This window comes from Notolepis coatsorum (assembly GCF_963971535.1).
Source record: "Notolepis coatsorum genome assembly, chromosome: 10".
Taxonomy (NCBI): domain Eukaryota; kingdom Metazoa; phylum Chordata; class Actinopteri; order Aulopiformes; family Paralepididae; genus Notolepis; species Notolepis coatsorum.
Window position 1 is genome coordinate 3393964 of NC_140174.1, and position 19954 is coordinate 3413917.

A 19954-nucleotide genomic window follows, 5' to 3' on the forward strand; every position below is an offset into this window, starting at 1 on the left:
CCACTTAAAGTGGACCAAACAGGGTAGGTGTGAACGCGCCCTTAAATACTTCGAAGCTTCGTTCAATGGGCATGGGATTCGAATATGAAAATAAACGTCGAATATATAAAAAAAAAAAATTTAATTTTTTTTTGCAAAATTAACTCTGCCTCTCTTTGTTAATTACAACAACAATGCTGTTTGTTATTTAAGATGAGGTCGGACTCGGCACTGACAGATTTGTGTTCATTGTGCTGCTTTTATAAAGCCTCAAATGACGGCTTACAATATTTCATGAAAGCAAAGTGTTTTGTTTGTCTAAGATTTTAAAAGGTTTAAACTTTACAGCGCTGACAAAGTTGAACAAAGTGCTGTACAAGTCCCACAACATAAATTTTTTTTTATAAAAATAAATACATTTTATTTATAATATATATATATTTTCTTTAATCTCGAAGCTTCGAATTAAAATCGAATCTCGGCCCGAAGCTTCGAATTCCCAAAAAAAAAGAATTCGAAGGTCAGCCCTAGTCGTAGGCTGTAGGCTGTAGGTGCAAGACCAGGGAACGTAGAGAGCCGGGAAGCCGGAGGCACAATTCAGGGGTAAAAAAAAAAAAATAAGAAATGTTGTAGCCTATATGTATATAAAATAATAAAGACATTTTCTCCCTCCCATATATATGAGGCATAAAACCATTCCGTAGAGAGTCGAGTTTTTTGGGAAAATAATTGACGGGTCACTGCCGGTATTAGGCTACTGGCAAGTCTTCTACAATCTCAGAGACGCTTTTACAACATGGGTATGTTGGACGACTTCCAGGAGCGTTGAACCAGCAGGGCAACACACTGAAGAAGAGACCTGACTGGAATCAACTTCCAGGAGCGTTGAACCAGAGGCAACACACTGAAGAAGAGACCTGACTGGAATCAACTTCCAGGAGCGTTGAACCAGCAGGGCAACACACTGAGGAAGAGACCTGACTGGAATCAACTTCCAGGAGCGTTGAACCAGCAGGGCAACACACTGAAGAAGAGACCTGACTGGAATCAACTTCCAGGAGCGTTGAACCAGCAGGGCAACACACTGAAGAAGAGACCCGACTGGAATCAACTTCCAGGAGCGTTGAACCAGCAGGGCAACACACTGAAGAGACCTGACTGGAATCAACTTCCAGGAGCGTTGAACCAGCAGGGCAACACACTGAAGAAGAGACCTGACTGGAATCAACTTCCAGGAGCGTTGAATTATTATTATTATTATTACCTTTATTTAGCCAGATAAAACATTAAGAACAGGTTTCTTATTTACAATGTCGATCTGGTGCAAGAGGCCCCAACAGGAATACAAAAAGAAAAATATATATATATATATTAATAATAAAATAAAAACAGTTAATAATCATATAATCACATAAACAAATAAACACATGCACAGGGGAGGAGTAGGGGGCGGGGGGTGAAAGTAGTGTATGTGTGTGTGTGTGTGTGTGTGTGTGTGTGCGTGTGCATGCGTGTGTGTGCACACACATGTGTATGCACACAGATGCGCGTGTCTAGGTGCGAGTATGAATGAGTGCTTGTATGTTGTGTGTGAGAGGGTGTATGCAAGTGTGAAACTGGGGTATCAGCAAGAGCAGGAGGGATCTACTGAGAGCGCGTTGAGCAGGAGGGATCTACTGAGAGCAGGAGGGATCTACTGAGAGCGTGTTGAGCAGGAGGGATCTACTGAGAGCACGTTGAGCAGGAGGGATCTACTGAGAGCGTGTTGAGCAGGAGGGATCTACTGAGAGCATGTTGAGCAGGAGGGATCTACTGAGAGCGTGTTGAGCAGGAGGGATCTACTGAGAGCGTGTTGAGCAGGAGGGATCTACTGAGAGCGCGTTGAGCAGGAGGGATCTACTGAGAGCGTGTTGAGCAGGAGGGATCTACTGAGAGCACGTTGAGCAGGAGGGATCTACTGAGAGTGTGTTGAGCAGGAGGGATCTACTGAGAGTGTGTTGAGCAGGAGGGATCTACTGAGAGCGTGTTGAGCAGGAGGGATCTACTGAGAGTGTGTTGAGCAGGAGGGATCTACTGAGAGTGTGTTGAGCAGGAGGGATCTACTGAGAGCGTGTTGAGCAGGAGGGATCTACTGAGAGTGTGTTGAGCAGGAGGGATCTACTGAGAGCGTGTTGAGCAGGAGGGATCTACTGAGAGCGTGTTGAGCAGGAGGGATCTACTGAGAGCGTGTTGAGCAGGAGGGATCTACTGAGAGCGTGTTGAGCAGGAGGGATCTACTGAGAGCGTGTTGAGCAGGAGGGATCTACTGAGAGCGTGTTGAGCAGGAGGGATCTACTGAGAGCGTGTTGAGCAGGAGGGATCTACTGAGAGCGTGTTGAGCAGGAGGGATCTACTGAGAGCGTGTTGAGCAGGAGGGATCTACTGAGAGCGTGTTGAGCAGGAGGGATCTACTGAGAGCGTGTTGAGCAGGAGGGATCTACTGAGAGCAGGAGGGATCTACTGAGAGCGTGTTGAGCAGGAGGGATCTACTGAGAGCGTGTTGAGCAGGAGGGATCTACTGAGAGCGCGTTGAGCAGGAGGGATCTACTGAGAGCGTGTTGAGCAGGAGGGATCTACTGAGAGCGTGTTGAGCAGGAGGGATCTACTGAGAGCGTGTTGAGCAGGAGGGATCTACTGAGAGCGTGTTGAGCAGGAGGGATCTACTGAGAGCAGGAGGGATCTACTGAGAGCGTGTTGAGCAGGAGGGATCTACTGAGAGCGTGTTGAGTATATTCCTGAAGGCAGTCGGTGAAGTAAGAGCTGTAAGTTTAAGGGCGTCTTGAATGGCGTTCCAGTCATAAGCTGCTGCAAAGTGAAAGGAGTTTCGGCCGAAGGTGCAGGTCTTGGACCTTTGGGATGTTTAGTTTGATGAGCTCGCCTGATCTTGTGCCGTAAGTGCTCTGAGAAAGGTGGAGCGGGGGGGAAAGATACGGTGTGGGGTCTCTTGCAGTGGCGTCCTTTCAGTAAAAGGCAAGGTATGGCGAGGAGGGGGGGGGGTGTTGGTGGATTTCTTTTTGTCAAATCAGTTGTGCAATAGTCACTTTTAGTATAGAAATGTGTCAACAGACTAAAGCAGGGAACCACAACATTTTGCATACGAATTATGCAGAATGTAATATCATAACTGTCTATTACTTTTCTTGCAATTGAGCCAATTTTCCTTAGGTACGGTTCTGAGGCGTGTGTTCAACAGAATGTAGTATTAAAAACACGTTCACAAAAAGTATGGGTTACTGAATGCTGAACTGCACTGTTATAATCACTAAGCCAGACCTTACCTGTGTCCCTGTATCACTTGTCTCTGCTGCCCTTTGATTAAAAAACGTCCCTTTGTCCATTTTCCTTTTTTTGGGCATATTTCAGTTAGTCACAGTAAAAGTCACCTAGTAAAAGTGAGATAATTGACAATATCAAAACATGCTAGGGCTGTACCGAATAGTTCGAAGCTTCGTTCATAATGTTGACATTCAAATTCTAAATCAACATAAAAAATTGTAAAAGAATATATATATTTCTTTTTCTTTTCTTTTTTTACATTTTTATTTGCCAAGGTATGGCGAGTGCCATACCTTGCCATACCAAATGGACGCCCCTGGTCTCTTGCCAGAGGATTGTCTTGTAAATGGAGCGGAACCCATGTTGGAGTCGGTGCGTGTGGAGGGAGGGCCAGTCCAGCAGTGTCTAAGGGCGCGTTCACACCTACCCTGTTTGGTCCACTTTAAGTGGACCATGGTCCCTTTAAGTGGACCATGGTCCCTTTAGATCGATAGTCCGTTTGGTTTGTACAGGTATGAACGCAAACCGAACTATAATGAGGACCAAACAACCGAACCACGGTCCTCTTGAAAAGTTGGGACTCGTTTCTTTTCAAATGGACCATGGTTCGTTTGCTGTTGGTGTGAACGCAAAACGAACTTTATATAGTATCTAATCTAGAGCAAATGAGTGACAGGTGCCTAGTGGCGGCGGTCGCGCGACCCAACTTGACAGCGCCAAGTGACAGCTTGCGCGCAACCCAACTCAAATGAATGACAGGCGCGCGGACAGTCTCTCTCTTCCTCTCTCTCTCTCTGCCTCTCTTTCTCTCTCTCTCTGTCTCTCTAGACTGGCGCCGCGCGCGGACAGTCTCTCTCTTCCTCTCTGTCTCTCTAGATGAATGACAGGCGCCAAGTGACAGCAGTCGCGCGACCCAACTCTTCCCCAAAGAGCGCACAGGCGCAACTCCACCTAATAACTTCATCCTCACATTAGCAGCCTTACACAGACCTGTCTGTATCTCACAGCGGCAAAAAAAAAAAGAAATAAAAAAAGACAGCAATGAGTCGAGGATCAACGTGGGGGAACGACGAGGTGAAGGCTCTTCTAGACATTTGGGCGGTTACCTTTGGTGGTCATCTCTGCGACGTCTCCTCTGAATGATGTGCAGCAACGCAACATCAATCCCATGTCTTGCTTCCTCATACTCTGCCTCTACTGCTTGTATTTGGCAGGCACACCATAACAGAATAATAAATGCCATGAAGGCAATGGCAAAACGGCGATGTGGCTCCATATTGTTGCTGTCAATATGGTGAATGTGAAAGAAGAAAGAAATTAATTGGCGCTCTTTCCCTTGCGCTAAACCCGCGAATGTTAATACGTCACTTGTGACAGGCATAGCAACAAGCATAGCAACCAGGCATGAGAGTGACAGCTAGACAAATCTAAACAGTCGGCGTGTGGGCGAGGTGTGTCAATACGCTGATACCCTAAGGGTGTGTTCACATCTGAAAGTCCAGGGATAGTCCGGACTTTCTAATTTGTTTACAAATTAGATCCGCACCAAATGTGAAAATGATACATTGTTTAATTTTGGTCTGCGTTCACACTACCCTGTTTGGTGCGGATCTAATTTGTAAACAAAGGACATGCTGTCGCATCTATTGGACTATAGCACTCACAAACGTAAACAGTTGCCGGCAGCGTAATGACAGAGATACTATTATGAGCAGGGCGCAGGTCGACGAGAGAGGAGAGGAGAGGAGAGGAGAGGAGAGGAGAGAGAGAGAGAGAGAGAGAGAGAGAGAGAGAGAGAGAGAGAGAGAGAGAGACCTTTCCTTCCTGCGTAAGCTTTTTTTTTTCTTTATCTGAGAGAATGTCCGTGAATGTCCTCCTCACGCAGGAGAAAGTTTGGGGGTCCGCGCGCGGCGCGAGTCTAGAGTAGAGAGAGAGAGGAAGAGAGAGACTGCGTCTAGAGAGGAGAGAGAGAGAGGGAGGAAGAGAGAGACTGTCCGCGTGCGGCGCCAGTCTAGAGTAGAGAGAGAGAGGAAGAGAGAGACTGCGTCTAGAGAGGAGAGAGAGAGAGGGAGGAAGAGAGAGACTGTCCGCGTGCGGCGCCAGTCTAGAGTAGAGAGAGAGAGGAAGAGAGAGACTGCGTCTAGAGAGGAGAGAGAGAGAGGGAGGAAGAGAGAGACTGTCCGCGTGCGGCGCCAGTCTAGAGTAGAGAGAGAGAGGAAGAGAGAGACTGCGTCTAGAGAGGAGAGAGAGAGAGGGAGGAAGAGAGAGACTGTCCGCGTGCGGCGCCAGTCTAGAGAGGAGTAGGCTACTTTGCTTCCTGGATTAGGTACTATAGTTCGATTGAAACGAACCGAGTCCCAACTTTTCAAGAGGACCATGGTTCGGTTGTTTGGTCCTCATTATAGTTCGGTTTGCGTTCACACCTGTACAAACCAAACGGACTATCGATCTAAAGGGACCATGGTCCACTTAAAGGGACCATGGTCCACTTAAAGTGGACCAAACAGAGTAGGTGTGAACGCGCCCTTAAAGGGACCATGGTCCACTTAAAGTGGACCAAACAGAGTAGGTGTGAACGCGCCCTTAAAGGGACCATGGTCCACTTAAAGTGGACCAAACAGAGTAGGTGTGAACGCGCCCTTAAAGGGACCATGGTCCACTTAAAGTGGACCAAACAGAGTAGGTGTGAACGCGCCCTAAAGGTCACAGTGATGTGTATCAAAGGGTGCGTTGGGGGGGGCGCTCCAGTAGCACGCCACCACACAGTCGCCAAGCGGTCGTCCCGGATTTGTTACCCCACACCGACCCGGTGACCGTGTGCCACACGTCTTCCCCTTCTTCTCCTCCCGTGTCTCCCTCTCTCCTGTCGGTCCTGCGCGACCAGAAAAAGCGAATAAAGATCATTTAAAAAAAAAAAATTAAAGGGTGCGTCGGTGGCAAAGCGGATGGCAGGATGGTGAAGAGCGTTGTGGGGATATCTTGGAAGGACGTACTCAAGTCAACCGACATCCAGATAATAAGGTTTATTAGCCAGGCAGACAGATCAAATAATATTACTACTTGTATATATATTATATACAAGTAGTTAGAGAGAATGGCTGAGGCTCTCGCCCCCCCAAGGTGATCAGCTGAAATCGCTCAGGTAGAGAAGAGTGAATGCTGTCGGCAGGAGCCCTATATATAGTGAAAAAGGGGGAGGGGGGGGGGCCCCATTTGATAGGTCAAATGGGTGGTGGGGGGGGGGGGGGACACAGGATAGGGAACAACGGGGAGGGGAGGGGAGGGTAGGGGGGTGTCTTTACATGAGAGTTGGGGGATCAATATATATTATTCCACAGTGTCCAGTTTGTGTAGCGCCGTCTTTGAAGCCGTGTTATAGATGACGTCACCACAGTCCAGGACGGCCAGGACGGTCATCTTTACAAGGAGCGAAGGAAGCTTTGTTATTTTACGGAAGAGAAATGCCAGTCTGGCTTTCACTTTAGACTGAAGACTGTTAAAAAGTGCAGAATTTACAGTATATAATTGGAAGACATTGCAAGAATGCAATCCTTGCAATAATGCATTTAAGAAAATAAGTGTCTCCTCAATCAATGGTAGAGAGTAGAATAAAACACTCAACGCATGGACGCATGCACAATGAAAGACAGAATGTTTGCTTACTCATATATTTCAAAATACATTCCAAGCGAGTACAATAATGGATACTCTACACACTGGACTGCAAAGAAGAAATGTTTTGATCAGGGGTAGGCCTTGATATTACCCTAGATCAGGGGTAGGCCTTAACACTTTCAGTGCCAGCCATTATCTCCATCCTTGTAGTCAATGGGCCACGCTTTAAAAGATAGGCATTCTCACTGTGCGTCACGATGTTTGCAGAGCTATATCTATATTCTATATTATAGCTATGGAGACAATACTATGGCTCGTTTGACAGTCACACTCACAATCTCTCGTCTAACGTGTTAAAAAGAGTAAATTTTGTCATGTATATGTTTGCGTGTTATCCCGTGGTGAATATTGTATAGTTTCAGAGTGATCCTGGCTAATTCCTGAAAGCTGAGTCATGGAGTGCGAGTGTGAATTCTGCTAAAGTCGTTTGCGTTGCTCGCCTGGACACGTTACTATTTCAAAATCAAACGTTTTGGAGTACGTTACATTATGATCGTTGCGATCGATGTGAAATCATTGTTGGATCAATGTAGGATTGATGTAGCAGATATGTAGACGCGGACTGGTTTTGTTGTTTTGATCATGGACTCTTGCTCTGGAAAATATTTTTTGTGATTTGTGATTTTAATTCTGTATTTTACTGTTAATTTTATTATATCTTTTAGAAAACACGCAAAACAACGTATCTGGTCTGTCCACTGTGGCTGGTCCAATGTAGCTGTGGTGTGCATTTTAAATAAATGTTTGCATTCATTCATTCATTCATTCATTCATTCATTCATTCATTCATTCATTCATTCATGTCATATAGTCCTTACTTTTACTATCCGGTATCCCCGGCCGCGTCCTAAAAGTCTGTGCCGACCAATTGGCCCCGGTATTCACTGACATATTCAACCTGTCAAATTGGTTGTTCATCCAGTTATGTTGGTTGTGATTACTTCCTTTTGACATCGACAGACTTAAACATTAAATGTGCATTATGTTTTCCATCTTATCACATATTTTGTATTAAAAGAAAGTACAGTAACTCGCAGGGTTTGTATAAATGTGGTCGAGGTAAATTAATTAGGAAACTTCCTTTGAAGTGTAGTATAGTAAATGTATTGAGATCCCTAAACTGGAAATACTCAAGTAAAGTATCCTAACAACAGTATTTAAATACAGTAGTAAAAGTACTTTCTTTCCTCCCCTGGGTTCTCTACTTTCTGTGTTACTGTACCTATTTACTAACTAATGCATATTTGGTAACATAGTTATTCTCTAGATATCCTATTAACAACTGGAATCATGGGTTTTATAGGTTTTCATTGCATTATCATTTCATATACATAACATTGCTCATGGAATGAGAATTACTGCAGATGTACTTTGACACCAATGCCCAGCAATGAAGTCAGGTTCTTTCTGAGACATAAAGGAAACTGGTAAGAAACCAGCCTCCAAACAAATCAGTAAATCAAATCAGTGAAAGAGCGAGAAAGAGCAAGAGAGGAGAAAGAGTGAGTGTGAGATAAAGAGAAAGAAAGAGGAGAGAATGAGAGTAAATGAGAGAGAGAGAAAGTGTGTGTGTGTGTGTGTGTGATAGTGATGTGCATCTCCATCACTGAGGCCGATGCGATGCGCATCTCGATACGGTGCCAACGATACGATACATTAACGATACATTTGAAGCACCGGGCGATGCGATGCGATACGATTCACCCCCTGTTGAGATACAATACGATTCGATACGATTTGATTCAACATAATGCGATTCGGGGCGATACGATGCGATTCAACACGATGCAAAATAATGATACAATTTTATGGTATGACAGAGGATTTGGTTGTATTCCTTATATGCAGATTATATTATTATTAAAAATAAAATAATCTACTGTAAAACAATTTATGCCTAAGAAGACTTTTGCATAGTATTGTGTTTTCTATCCACTTTAGCTAAAAACACACACACACACAATGTATACACACTACTGTGAGACAATAATAATCACACACAAAGGGATAATGGCTTATAGCAGACTTAATGATTTTATAATATTTCAGATAATGAAATTAAATGTTTATCATCAACTATCCAATTAGTATTTATATTGTAACGTTTGGCCACTTTAAATCATTGAACAGAGAGAGAGAGAGAGAGAGAGAGAGAGAGAGAGAGAGAGAGAGAGAGAGAGAGAGAGAGAGAGAGAGAGAGAGCGCGTTTGAGCGTTCTGATGCTCCGTAGCTGGGCAGGATTGCATTTTGTCAACACAGTTGGAACCTGGAGGAAGCGATGTAAGGAAACGAATTGCCAATAAATGTGAAGTTATCTTTGAACCTGTTGTCAAGCGTCTTCAATATACCCCCCCCCCCTCCTCACTAATGGAACTGGTTGCAGAGTCACGTTAGTTAGTTAGTTAGTTAGTTAGTTAGTTAGTTAGTTAGTTAGTTAGTTAGTTAGTTAGACACTGTAGTTTAGCGTTAGCTGAATGGCTAACTGGCGTTAGCCAGAGGCTACTAGCGTTAGCCAGTTGATCAATTCTATTCATGTCTCCTCCTCGACTCTCGCCTTCTGTAGTAGCGAAGCAATAGTATCTGCTGTGTGCAGTCACAGTGCACTGCTGACAGAAGTGGATGAGAGGAAATTATATCAATGCATCGGTTTTGAATGATGCAAAGACGCTACAACAAGATGCATCGTGAGTTCAGCCTGAATTGTAGCCGACGCAGACTTATTCCACTGGTGCACTCGCATCGTGAACGTTTATGCCGGCGCACCGATGCAAATCGATGAATTGTCACATCACTAGTGGAGAGAGAGACAGAGAGAGAGAGAGAGAGAGAGAGAGAGAGAGAGAGAGAGAGAGAGAGAGAGAGAGAGAGAGAGAGAGAGAGAGAGAGAGAGAGAAGAGAGAAAGAGAGAGAGAGAGAGAGAGAGAGAGAGAGAGAGAGAGAGAGAGAGAGAGAGAGAGAGAGAGAAAGAAAGAAAGAGAGAAAGAGAGAAAGAGAGAGAGAGAGAGAGAGAGAGAGAGAGAGAAGAGAGAGGAGTTTTTTTTTTTTATGTGTGAAGTGTTTTATTGAGTATGTTTACCATTTTATCTGTCTCTCTTTGTGCTTATGAGTTTTAGTGGGTTTTCCTTGACAAAGTAAATACATTAGACCTAGTTTTTTTTTTTTTTTTATCTTTCATCCCCTCCTTTTTCCCGATTTTTCTCCCATCCCACCCTTCCTGGTTGTTGCGTACTTTCCCCTACTGTTGGTCCGGGAGACCGGAGACTGTCACATGCTTTCCTCCGACATGTGCAGCCTGGGGCAGGCCAACCTGGCCGCGCAGGTTCTCACCGGGGAGAGTGTAGCGTGTGGGAGGCCACACTATCTCTCCTCAGTTCCAGCCCTCGCTGAGCAGGCGCTCCGACCGAACTGTAGGGGTCGCTGTCCACAACGCCAAGGACCCACCCTTCAGCTTTCCCACCCCCTGATACAGCCAATTGTATCAGTGTGAGGGGCCAGCCAAGCTGATAGCAACGCTGGGAGCTGGATTCGAACAGGCGAATCCTAGTGTCTCCCGGTGTTGGTGACGAACGTAATCTCCGTGCGCCACCTGCCCCCCCCCACATTAGACCTAGTTGATGATGAGAGAAAGTCCTGAACTATGTAAAAAAAAAACATCTTCCATCTATGAATCACAGTAAACTAGACACAGTCTCTTTAAAGCGACTCCTCCCCTGGATAACTATAACCAGGAAGCACCTCCCACCAAACACATGATCAGAGTTCACTCTATAACCAGGAAGCACCTCCCACCAAACACATGATCAGAGTTCACTCTATAACCAGGAAGCACCTCCCACCAAACAGCGTGATCAGAGTTCACTCTATTACCAGGAAGCACCTCCCACCAAACAGCGTGATCAGAGTTCACTCTATTACCAGGAAGCACCTCCCACCAAACACATGATCAGAGTTCACTCTATTACCAGGAAGCACCTCCCACCAAACAGCATGATCAGAGTTCACTCTATTACCAGGAAGCACCTCCCACCAAACACATGATCAGAGTTCACTCTATTACCAGGAAGCACCTCCCACCAAACACATGATCAGAGTTCACTCTATTACCAGGAAGCACCTCCCACCAAACACACGATCAGAGTTCACTCTATAACCAGGAAGCACCCACACGATCAGAGTTCACTCTATAACCAGGAAGCACCCACACGATCAGAGTTCACTCTATAACCAGGAAGCACCCACACGATCAGAGTTCACTCTATAACCAGGAAGCACCCACACGATCAGAGTTCACTCTATAACCAGGAAGCACCCACACGATCAGAGTTCACTCTATAACCAGGAAGCACCCACACGATCAGAGTTCACTCTATAACCAGGAAGCACCCACACGATCAGAGTTCACTCTATAACCAGGAAGCACCCACACGATCAGAGTTCACTATATAACCAGGAAGCACCCACACGATCAGAGTTCACTATATAACCAGGAAGCACCTCCCACCCACATGATCAGAGTTCACTCTTCCTTGTCTTTGTAGAATAAAATGGCGTGGCAAGGAGTTGATCTAGACCGGGACCAGTTCTGCTGTTCCATCTGTCTGGATGTACTGAAGGATCCGGTAACTATTCCCTGTGGACACAGCTACTGTATGGGCTGTATTACAGACTGCTGGGATCACGGTGATCAGAAGGGGATCACGAAAGAGGCTACCTGTCTTGGTGATACTACTCTATAGACTCTAAATACCTTTCACCCACCACTGGAACTCAGTATCTCTTCCTGGACAAAGGTCCCCTTGTGTGCATTACTTGGATGGCCATTAACAGTAACACAAGAGACGGCAACAAACTGAACAAGCTCCGTAGTGGGAGTTGAACTGGTCACACTAGAGGTGGTGGCAGAGAGGAGGAGGATGAGAAGGAGGCTGGGTGCTGTTCTGCAGAACGCCTCCCACGCCTTCTATGAGGAGCTGGCCAAGATGAGGAGAACATTCAGCCATAGAGTCATCCCTCCCCCCCCCCGACTCTCCACACACATCCTGGGACAGTCCTTCATGCCAGAGGCCCTCAGACACCTGGGCATCCACAGCCGGTGAAATGGACTGCTGCCGGCAGCTGGAGAACTAACGGTGGCAGAACTTGAGACCCGTTAGAACTGTCCGACTCTTAACCACTAAACCCTCTGCACAGACTCTGGTGCCGTGTGTGTCATCATGACTATGATACAAACCCTCACTTGCACCTTTTTTCTTTTCACTTTTATTCATATTTTATATTGTATTTTTCTTTTATTACCTATATGCATTGTCATTCCTCTTCTCCTTCCCCCATGCTGCTGAATTACCCCAAGGGGATTAATAAAGGTGTATCTTATCTTACCTTGGTGTTTTCTTTATCCATATGGCATTTTATAGACATATACAATTTATAATTTCATTAATCTGATCATACTTACTAATACGGCAAGGGTTGGGGGTTCCATTCCCTTTTTAGCTCAATCGGTAGAGCAAGGCACTAACAATACCAGGGTTAGAGGTTCCATTCCCTTTTTAGCTCAATGGGTAGAAGATGGCATTAACACAGCAAGGGCTGGGGGTTCAATTCCCTGACTTTTTGAGTTCTCCACTCGACTACAGCGCTATACGTTGCAAAGTTATACCATAGCACTTACTCACACAAAGTATTGAACTGGCTGATTAATCAAATCTTCAATGTACTTGTAGAATGAAATTAACATTAAAGTGAGTTGTAATGGATGACACGTGTACAAAAGGGGAACTCCGGGAAGAAATACTGAATTCCAGAGATGGGTGAAAGGTATTTACACGTTAGTAGAGGAGTATCAGCAAGACAGGTTTGACAAGACAATCTGTCAGCTACAAAGAATCCTTGCCATTGGAACAGATTCTTGTCATTCAGTTTGGCATCTTGTCTGACAACAATGACTTTTCAAAATTAAAAACAATAACTTCTATCAGCAAGCTACACCAATATTTTGTAAAATATAAAAAAAGTGAAAAGTATTCATTTTTCCAGGTAACTTAAAGGAACACGCCAACATTTGGGGAAATTAGCTTGCCGTCTCTTCTCCAGAGAGAGACAAGAAGATAGATACCAGTTTCCTCTCTGTGCGTTCAGTAGAAAGCTATCTGGCTGCATGTTAGCCTAGCTTAGCACAATGAATGGAAGCGGACAGGTGCGGTTAGCCTTCGGGAGAGGTGTTAGTTGGACAATGCCTAGCTGTCTACTGAACGCACGGAGAGGAAACTGGTATCCATCTTCTTGTCTCTCTCTCTGGAGAAGACGATAAGGTAATTTCCCAAAATGTTGGCGTGTTCCTTTAACTACCCGTCAAGAAAACGTCCCAAAAAAAATACAAACATGTTTTACTATAAGCCGTCTGCTTTACAGTATATAATTGACGGTATGTAATTGGAAGACATTGCAAGAATGCAGTCCTTGCAATAATGCATTTAAGAAAATAAGTGTCTCCTCAATCAATGGTAGAGTAGAATAAAACACTCCACGCATGGAAGCATGCACAATGAAAGACAGAATGTTTGCTTACTCATATATTTCAAAATATATTCCAAGCAAGTACAATAATGGATACTCTACACACTGGACTGCAAAGAAGACTGTCAACATGTTTTGATCAGGTATAGTCTTTGATATTACCCTAGATCAGGGGTAGGCCTTGATATTACCCTAGATCAGGGGTAGGGCCTTGATATTACCCTAGATCAGGGGTAGGGCCTTGATATTACCCCAGATCAGGGGTAGGGCCTTGATATTACCCCAGATCAGGGGTAGGCCTTGATATTACCCTAGATCAGGGGAAGGGCCTTGATATTACCCTAGATCAGGGGTAGGGCCTTGATATTACCCCAGATCAGGGGTAGGGCCTTGATATTACCCAAGATCAGGGGTAGGGCCTTGATATTACCCTAGATCAGGGGTATTCGAATAACAATTGAGAAGCTATTGTGTGGCTACCGTTCTAGACGGCCTACAACGCTGCAGCTGGACTATTCTGCAGCACTACCTTCGTCATTTGCATGAACGCACGCGACCTCTGGACCTCTGTGCTGAAGTCTGTGAGTTTTCATACACGGGACGGCAGTTTTAATAAGACAGAATAATAACTACAAGAACGCATTAGTTAGAGTGCAGACCTCCAACAAGGCCATACCACTGATTTAGGGTAATAAATCTAGCGGCTCAGGTGTGCATTTATTTTAATACTATATATATATAGAATTAAAGCCCTGTTTGTTGCCTGTCGATTGCCGTTCCAGGCGACAAAATCCGTTCAGCGGTTCTCGAGTTACATTCCGATACGTGAGGTGTGCGCCGAAGTACACGTCAGAGCCAGATTACCACCCCCGAGAGTGAGTGAGAGAGAGAGAGAGAGAGAGAGAGAGAGAGAGAGAGAGAGAGAGAGAGAGAGCACCTCCCACCCACATGATCAGAGTTCACTATATAACCAGGAAGCACCTCCCTCTCACACGATCACTCTTCCTGAGAAAACAAAACTTAAGAGTGTCGTTGTCTTTGTAGAATAAAATGGCGCAGCAAGGAGTTGATCTGTACCGGGACCAGTTCTGCTGTTCTCTCTGTCTGGATGTACTGAAGGATCCGGTAACTATTCCCTGTGGACACAGCTACTGTATGGGCTGTATTACAGACTGCTGGGATCACGATGATCAGAGGGGGATCTACACATGTCCCCAGTGCAGGAAGACTATTACTCCGAGGCCTGTTCTGATGAAAAACAACATGCTGGCTGAAGTGATAGAACACCTAATGAAGACAGGACTCCAAGCTGCTCCTCCTGATCACTGTTATGCTGGACCTGGAGACGTGGCCTGTGATGTCTGCACTGGGAGAAAGCAGAAAGCCCTCAAGTCCTGCCTGGTATGTCGGGCTTCTTACTGTGAAACTCACCTCCAGCCTCACCATCAATCTGATACCTTTAAGAAACACAAGCTGGTCAAAGCCTCCACACGGCTTCAGGAGAACACCTGCTCTCGTCATGATGAAGCTATGAAGATGTTCTGTCGTACTGATCAGCAGTGTATCTGTTATTTGTGTTCCATGGATGAACATAAAGGCCATGATACAGTCTCAGCTGCAGCAGAAAGGACGGAGAGACAGAAAGAGCTTGGCATGAGTCAGCAGAAAGTCCACCGGAGAGTCCAGGAGAGAGAGAAAAGACTCAAAGAGGCCCAACAGGCTGTTGATTCTCTCAATCGCTCTGCTGATAAAGCAGTGGAGGACAGTGGGAGAATGTTTACTGAGCTGATATGCTCCTTGGAGACGAGGCGCTCTGAGCTGGAGAAGGTCATCAGAGCCCGACAGAGGACCACAGTGACTCAGGCTGAAGAAGTGCAGAAGAGACTGGAGCAGGAGATAGCGGACCTGAGGAGGAGAGACACTGAGCTGGAGCAGCTCTCACACACAGAGGACCACATCCACTTTCTACAGAGTTACCCCCCCCTCTCCAGTCCCAGTGAGTCTACAGACCCACCCAGCATCAGTGTCCTTCCTCTCCTGTACTTTGCAGATGTGACCGAGGTCGTGTCTGAGCTGAGAGACAAACTAGAGGACGTTCTGAAAGAGCAGTGGACCAGAGTCTCAACAACAGTGAATGCAGTTCATGTTTTACTGCCACCAGAGCCCAAGACCAGAGCTGACTTCTTAAATTATTCCTCTCAGATCACACTGGACCCAAACACAACAAACACACACCTGTCTATGTCTGAGGGGAACAGAAAAGCAACATGGATGCAGCAAGAGCAGTCATATCCTGATCACCCAGAAAGATTTATTGAAAAGTGTCAGGTTCTGGGTAGAGAAGGTCTGACTGGACGCTGTTACTGGGAGGTGGAGTGTAGTGGATATGTTTATGTAGCAGCCTCCTACAAAGATATTAGTAGAACAGGCACCTGGGCGGACTGTGGATTTGGATACAATTCTAAATCCTGGGCGTTAGAGCGCAGACCAAGTGGTTACTTCTTCAGACACAATAACAAGGACGTAACAGTACCGGGCCCCCGGTCCTCCAGAATAGGAGTGTACCTGGATCACAGGGCAGGTACTCTGTCCTTCTACAGCGTCTCTGACACCATGACCCTCCTGCACAGAGTCAACACCACATTCACTCAGCCTCTCTATCCTGGACTTCGGCTTGATTTATACTCTGTGGAGGCTGAGTTCTGTGAGCTGAAGTAGAGATCAGTGACATTCACAGCTCCTCTACCCAGGGTTTGGGATTTAAATTGATCTTGAAGATGCCGAGTTGTGAAAGATGAGGTAATTAGGAGTTACATTCACTCAGTCACTCTGTCTTTGTTCTGAGGGACACAGTTTCTAGCCTACCGGGGTAAAGTTTGTCTGATTGGATATTTGCATATTTACATATTTGAATCTTCAATACCGCTGTCCCTTTGCATGTGGGGAAGTCAAAATCTTTATTTTCATACTCAGGGTAGGTTGGACAACAATATGAAACCGTTCTTTTGTATTTTGTGGACATTTGTAATTACCATTGAAATTCAATAATGTTCAAATAAAATGAGTTACAATTCCAAACCAATGGTGGTTTAATTCTAGATATCCTCCCTCAATTCAGCTGCGATTATGGAGGAATTAAGGAAAAATATGAAACTCGTCATAAATCACTGCTGAAGTCTGCAGGGTGCGAGCATCTCTCCGAGACCCACAGCTCAGCGCTCGTCGGACAAGTTTGAGGACATCTGGAGTTTGTTTATGGACCACATACGAGAAAGGTCACACAGGCTTAAGACATCCGCCCGTTTTATTTCTCTTTATTTATTTTCTTCTGGATGTTTTTATTATTAACTAATTTGTTATTAACGTCTCCATAGCTTCCTGATAGCTGGCGTGCTGATTAAACAAAACTTGGCAAGGATTCCTTGTAGCTGCCTGTCAGAAAACCTGTCTTGGTGATACTAGTCTATAGACTCTGAATACCTTTCACCCACCACTGGAACTCAGTATCTCTTCCTGGACAAAGGTCCCCTTTTGTGTGTTACTTGGATGGCCATTAACAGTAACACAAGAGACGGCAACAAACTGAACAAGTTGAACTGGTCACACTAGAGGTGGTGGCTGAGAGGAGGAGGATGAGAAGGAGGCTGGGTGCTGTTCTGCAGAACGCCTCCCACGCCTTCTATGAGGAGCTGGCCAAGATGAGGAGAACATTCAGCCATAGGGTCATCCCCCCCCGACTCTCCACACACATCCTGGGACAGTCCTTCAGGCCAGAGGCCCCCAGACACCTGGGCATCCACAGCCGGTGAAATGGACTGCTGCCGGCAGCTGGAGAACTAACGGTGGCAGAACTTGAGACCCGTTAGAACTGTCTGTCTCTTAACCACTAAACCCTCTGCACAGACTCTGGTGCCGTGTGTGTCATCATGACTATGATACAAACCCTCACTTGCACCTTTTTTCTTTTCACTTTTATTCATATTTTATATTGTATTTTTCTTTTATTACCTATATGCATTGTCATTCCTCTTCTCCTTCCCCCATGCTGCTGAATTACCCCAAGGGGATTAATAAAGGTGTATATTATCTTATCTTGGTGTTTTCTTTATCCATATGGCATTTTATAGACATATACAATTTATAATTTCATTAATCTGATCATACTTACTAATACGGCAAGGGTTGGGGGTTCCATTCCCTTTTTAGCTCAATCGGTAGAGCAAGGCACTAACAATACCAGGGTTAGAGGTTCCATTCCCTTTTTAGCTCAATGGGTAGAAGATGGCATTAACACAGCAAGGGCTGGGGGTTCAATTCCCTGACTTTTTGAGTTCTCCACTCGACTACAGCGCTATACGTTGCAAAGTTATACCATAGCACTTACTCACACAAAGTATTGAACTGGCTGATTAATCAAATCTTCAATGTACTTGTAGAATGAAATTAACATTAAAGTGAGTTGTAATGGATGACACGTGTACAAAAAGTGGAACTCCGGGAAGAAATTCTGAATTCCAGAGATGGGTGAAAGGTATTTACACGTTAGTAGAGGAGTATCAGCAAGACAGGTTTGACAAGACAATCTGTCAGCTACAAAGAATCCTTGCCATTGGAACAGATTCTTGTCATTCAGTTTGGCATCTTGTCTGACAACAACGACTTTTCAAAATTAAAAACAATAACTTCTATCAGCAAGCTACACCAATATTTTGTAAAATATAAAAAAAGTGAAAAGTATTCATTTTTCCAGGTAACTTAAAGGAACACGCCAACATTTGGGGAAATTAGCTTGCCGTCTCTTCTCCAGAGAGAGACAAGAAGATAGAGACCAGTCTCCTCTCTGTGCGTTCAGTAGAAAGCTATCTGGCTGCATGTTAGCCTAGCTTAGCACAATGAATGGAAGCGGACAGGTGCGGTTAGCCTTCGGGAGAGGTGTTAGTTGGACAATGCCTAGCTGTCTACTGAACGCACGGAGAGGAAACTGGTATCCATCTTCTCGTCTCTCTCTCTGGAGAAGACGATAAGGTAATTTCCCAAAATGTTGGCGTGTTCCTTTAACTACCCGTCAAAACACATCCCAAAAAAAAAGACAAACATGTTTTACTATAAGCTGTCTGTTTTACAGTATATAAATGACGGTATGTAATTGGAAGACATTGCAAGAATGCAGTCCTTGCAATAATGCATTTAAGAAAATAAGTGTCTCCTCAATCAATGGTAGAGAGTAGAATAAAACACTCCACGCATGGACGCATGCACAATGAAAGACAGAATGTTTGCTTACTGATATATTTCAAAATATATTCCAAGCAAGTACAATAATGGATACTCTACACACTGGACTGCAAAGAAGACTGTCAACATGTTTTGATCAGGTATAGGCCTTGATATTACCCTAGATCAGGGGTAGGCCTTGATATTACCCTAGATCAGGGGTAGGGCCTTGATATTACCCTAGATCAGGGGTAGGCCTTGATATTACCCAAGATCAGGGGTAGGCCTTGATATTACCCTAGATCAGGGGTAGGGCCTTGATATTACCCTAGATCAGGGGTAGGGCCTTGATATTACCCTAGATCAGGGGTAGGCCTTGATATTACCCTAGATCAGGGGTAGGGCCTTGATATTACCCTAGATCAGGGGTAGGCCTTGATATTACCCTAGATCAGGGGTAGGCCTTGATATTACCCTAGATCAGGGGTAGGGCCTTGATATGACCCTAGATCAGGGGTAGGGCCTTGATATGACCCTAGATCAGGGGTAGGGCCTTGATATTACCCTAGATCAGGGGTAGGGCCTTGATATTACCCTAGATCAGGGGTAGGCCTTGATATGACCCTAGATCAGGGGTAGGGCCTTGATATTACCCTAGATCAGGGGTAGGCCTTGATATTACCCTAGATCAGGGGTAGGGCCTTGATATTACCCTAGATCAGGGGTAGGGCCTTGATATTACCCTAGATCAGGGGTAGGCCTTGATATTACCCTAGATCAGGGGTAGGGCCTTGATATTACCCTAGATCAGGGGTAGGGCCTTGATATTACCCTAGATCAGGGGTAGGGCCTTGATATGACCCAAGATCAGGGGTAGGCCTTGATATTACCCTAGATCAGGGGTAGGGCCTTGATATTACCCTAGATCAGGGGTAGGGCCTTGATATTACCCAAGATCAGGGGTAGGCCTTGATATTACCCTAGATCAGGGGTAGGGCCTTGATATTACCCTAGATCAGGGGTAGGCCTTGATATTACCCTAGATCAGGGGTAGGCCTTGATATTACCCTAGATCAGGGGTAGGGCCTTGATATTACCCTAGATCAGGGGTAGGGCCTTGATATTACCCAAGATCAGGGGTAGGCCTTGATATTACCCTAGATCAGGGGTAGGGCCTTGATATTACCCTAGATCAGGGGTATTCGAATAACAATTGAGAAGCTATTGTGTGGCTACCGTTCTAGACGGCCTACAA

At 45.2% G+C, this 19954-nt stretch overlaps 1 protein-coding gene across 1 annotated transcript; it reads left to right on the forward strand.

Annotated features, from left to right (window-relative positions):
• The first annotated feature begins 14504 nt into the window (after positions 1–14504).
• LOC311235050 (tripartite motif-containing protein 16-like) lies at positions 14505–17570 on the forward strand. Its single transcript, XM_084322374.1, has 2 exons — positions 14505–16284; positions 16604–17570. Exon 1 carries the CDS (start codon positions 14536–14538, stop codon positions 16201–16203), a length of 1668 nt encoding a protein of 555 aa, XP_084178500.1. The 5' UTR covers positions 14505–14535; the 3' UTR covers positions 16204–16284; positions 16604–17570.
• Positions 17571–19954: the final 2384 nt, after the last annotated feature.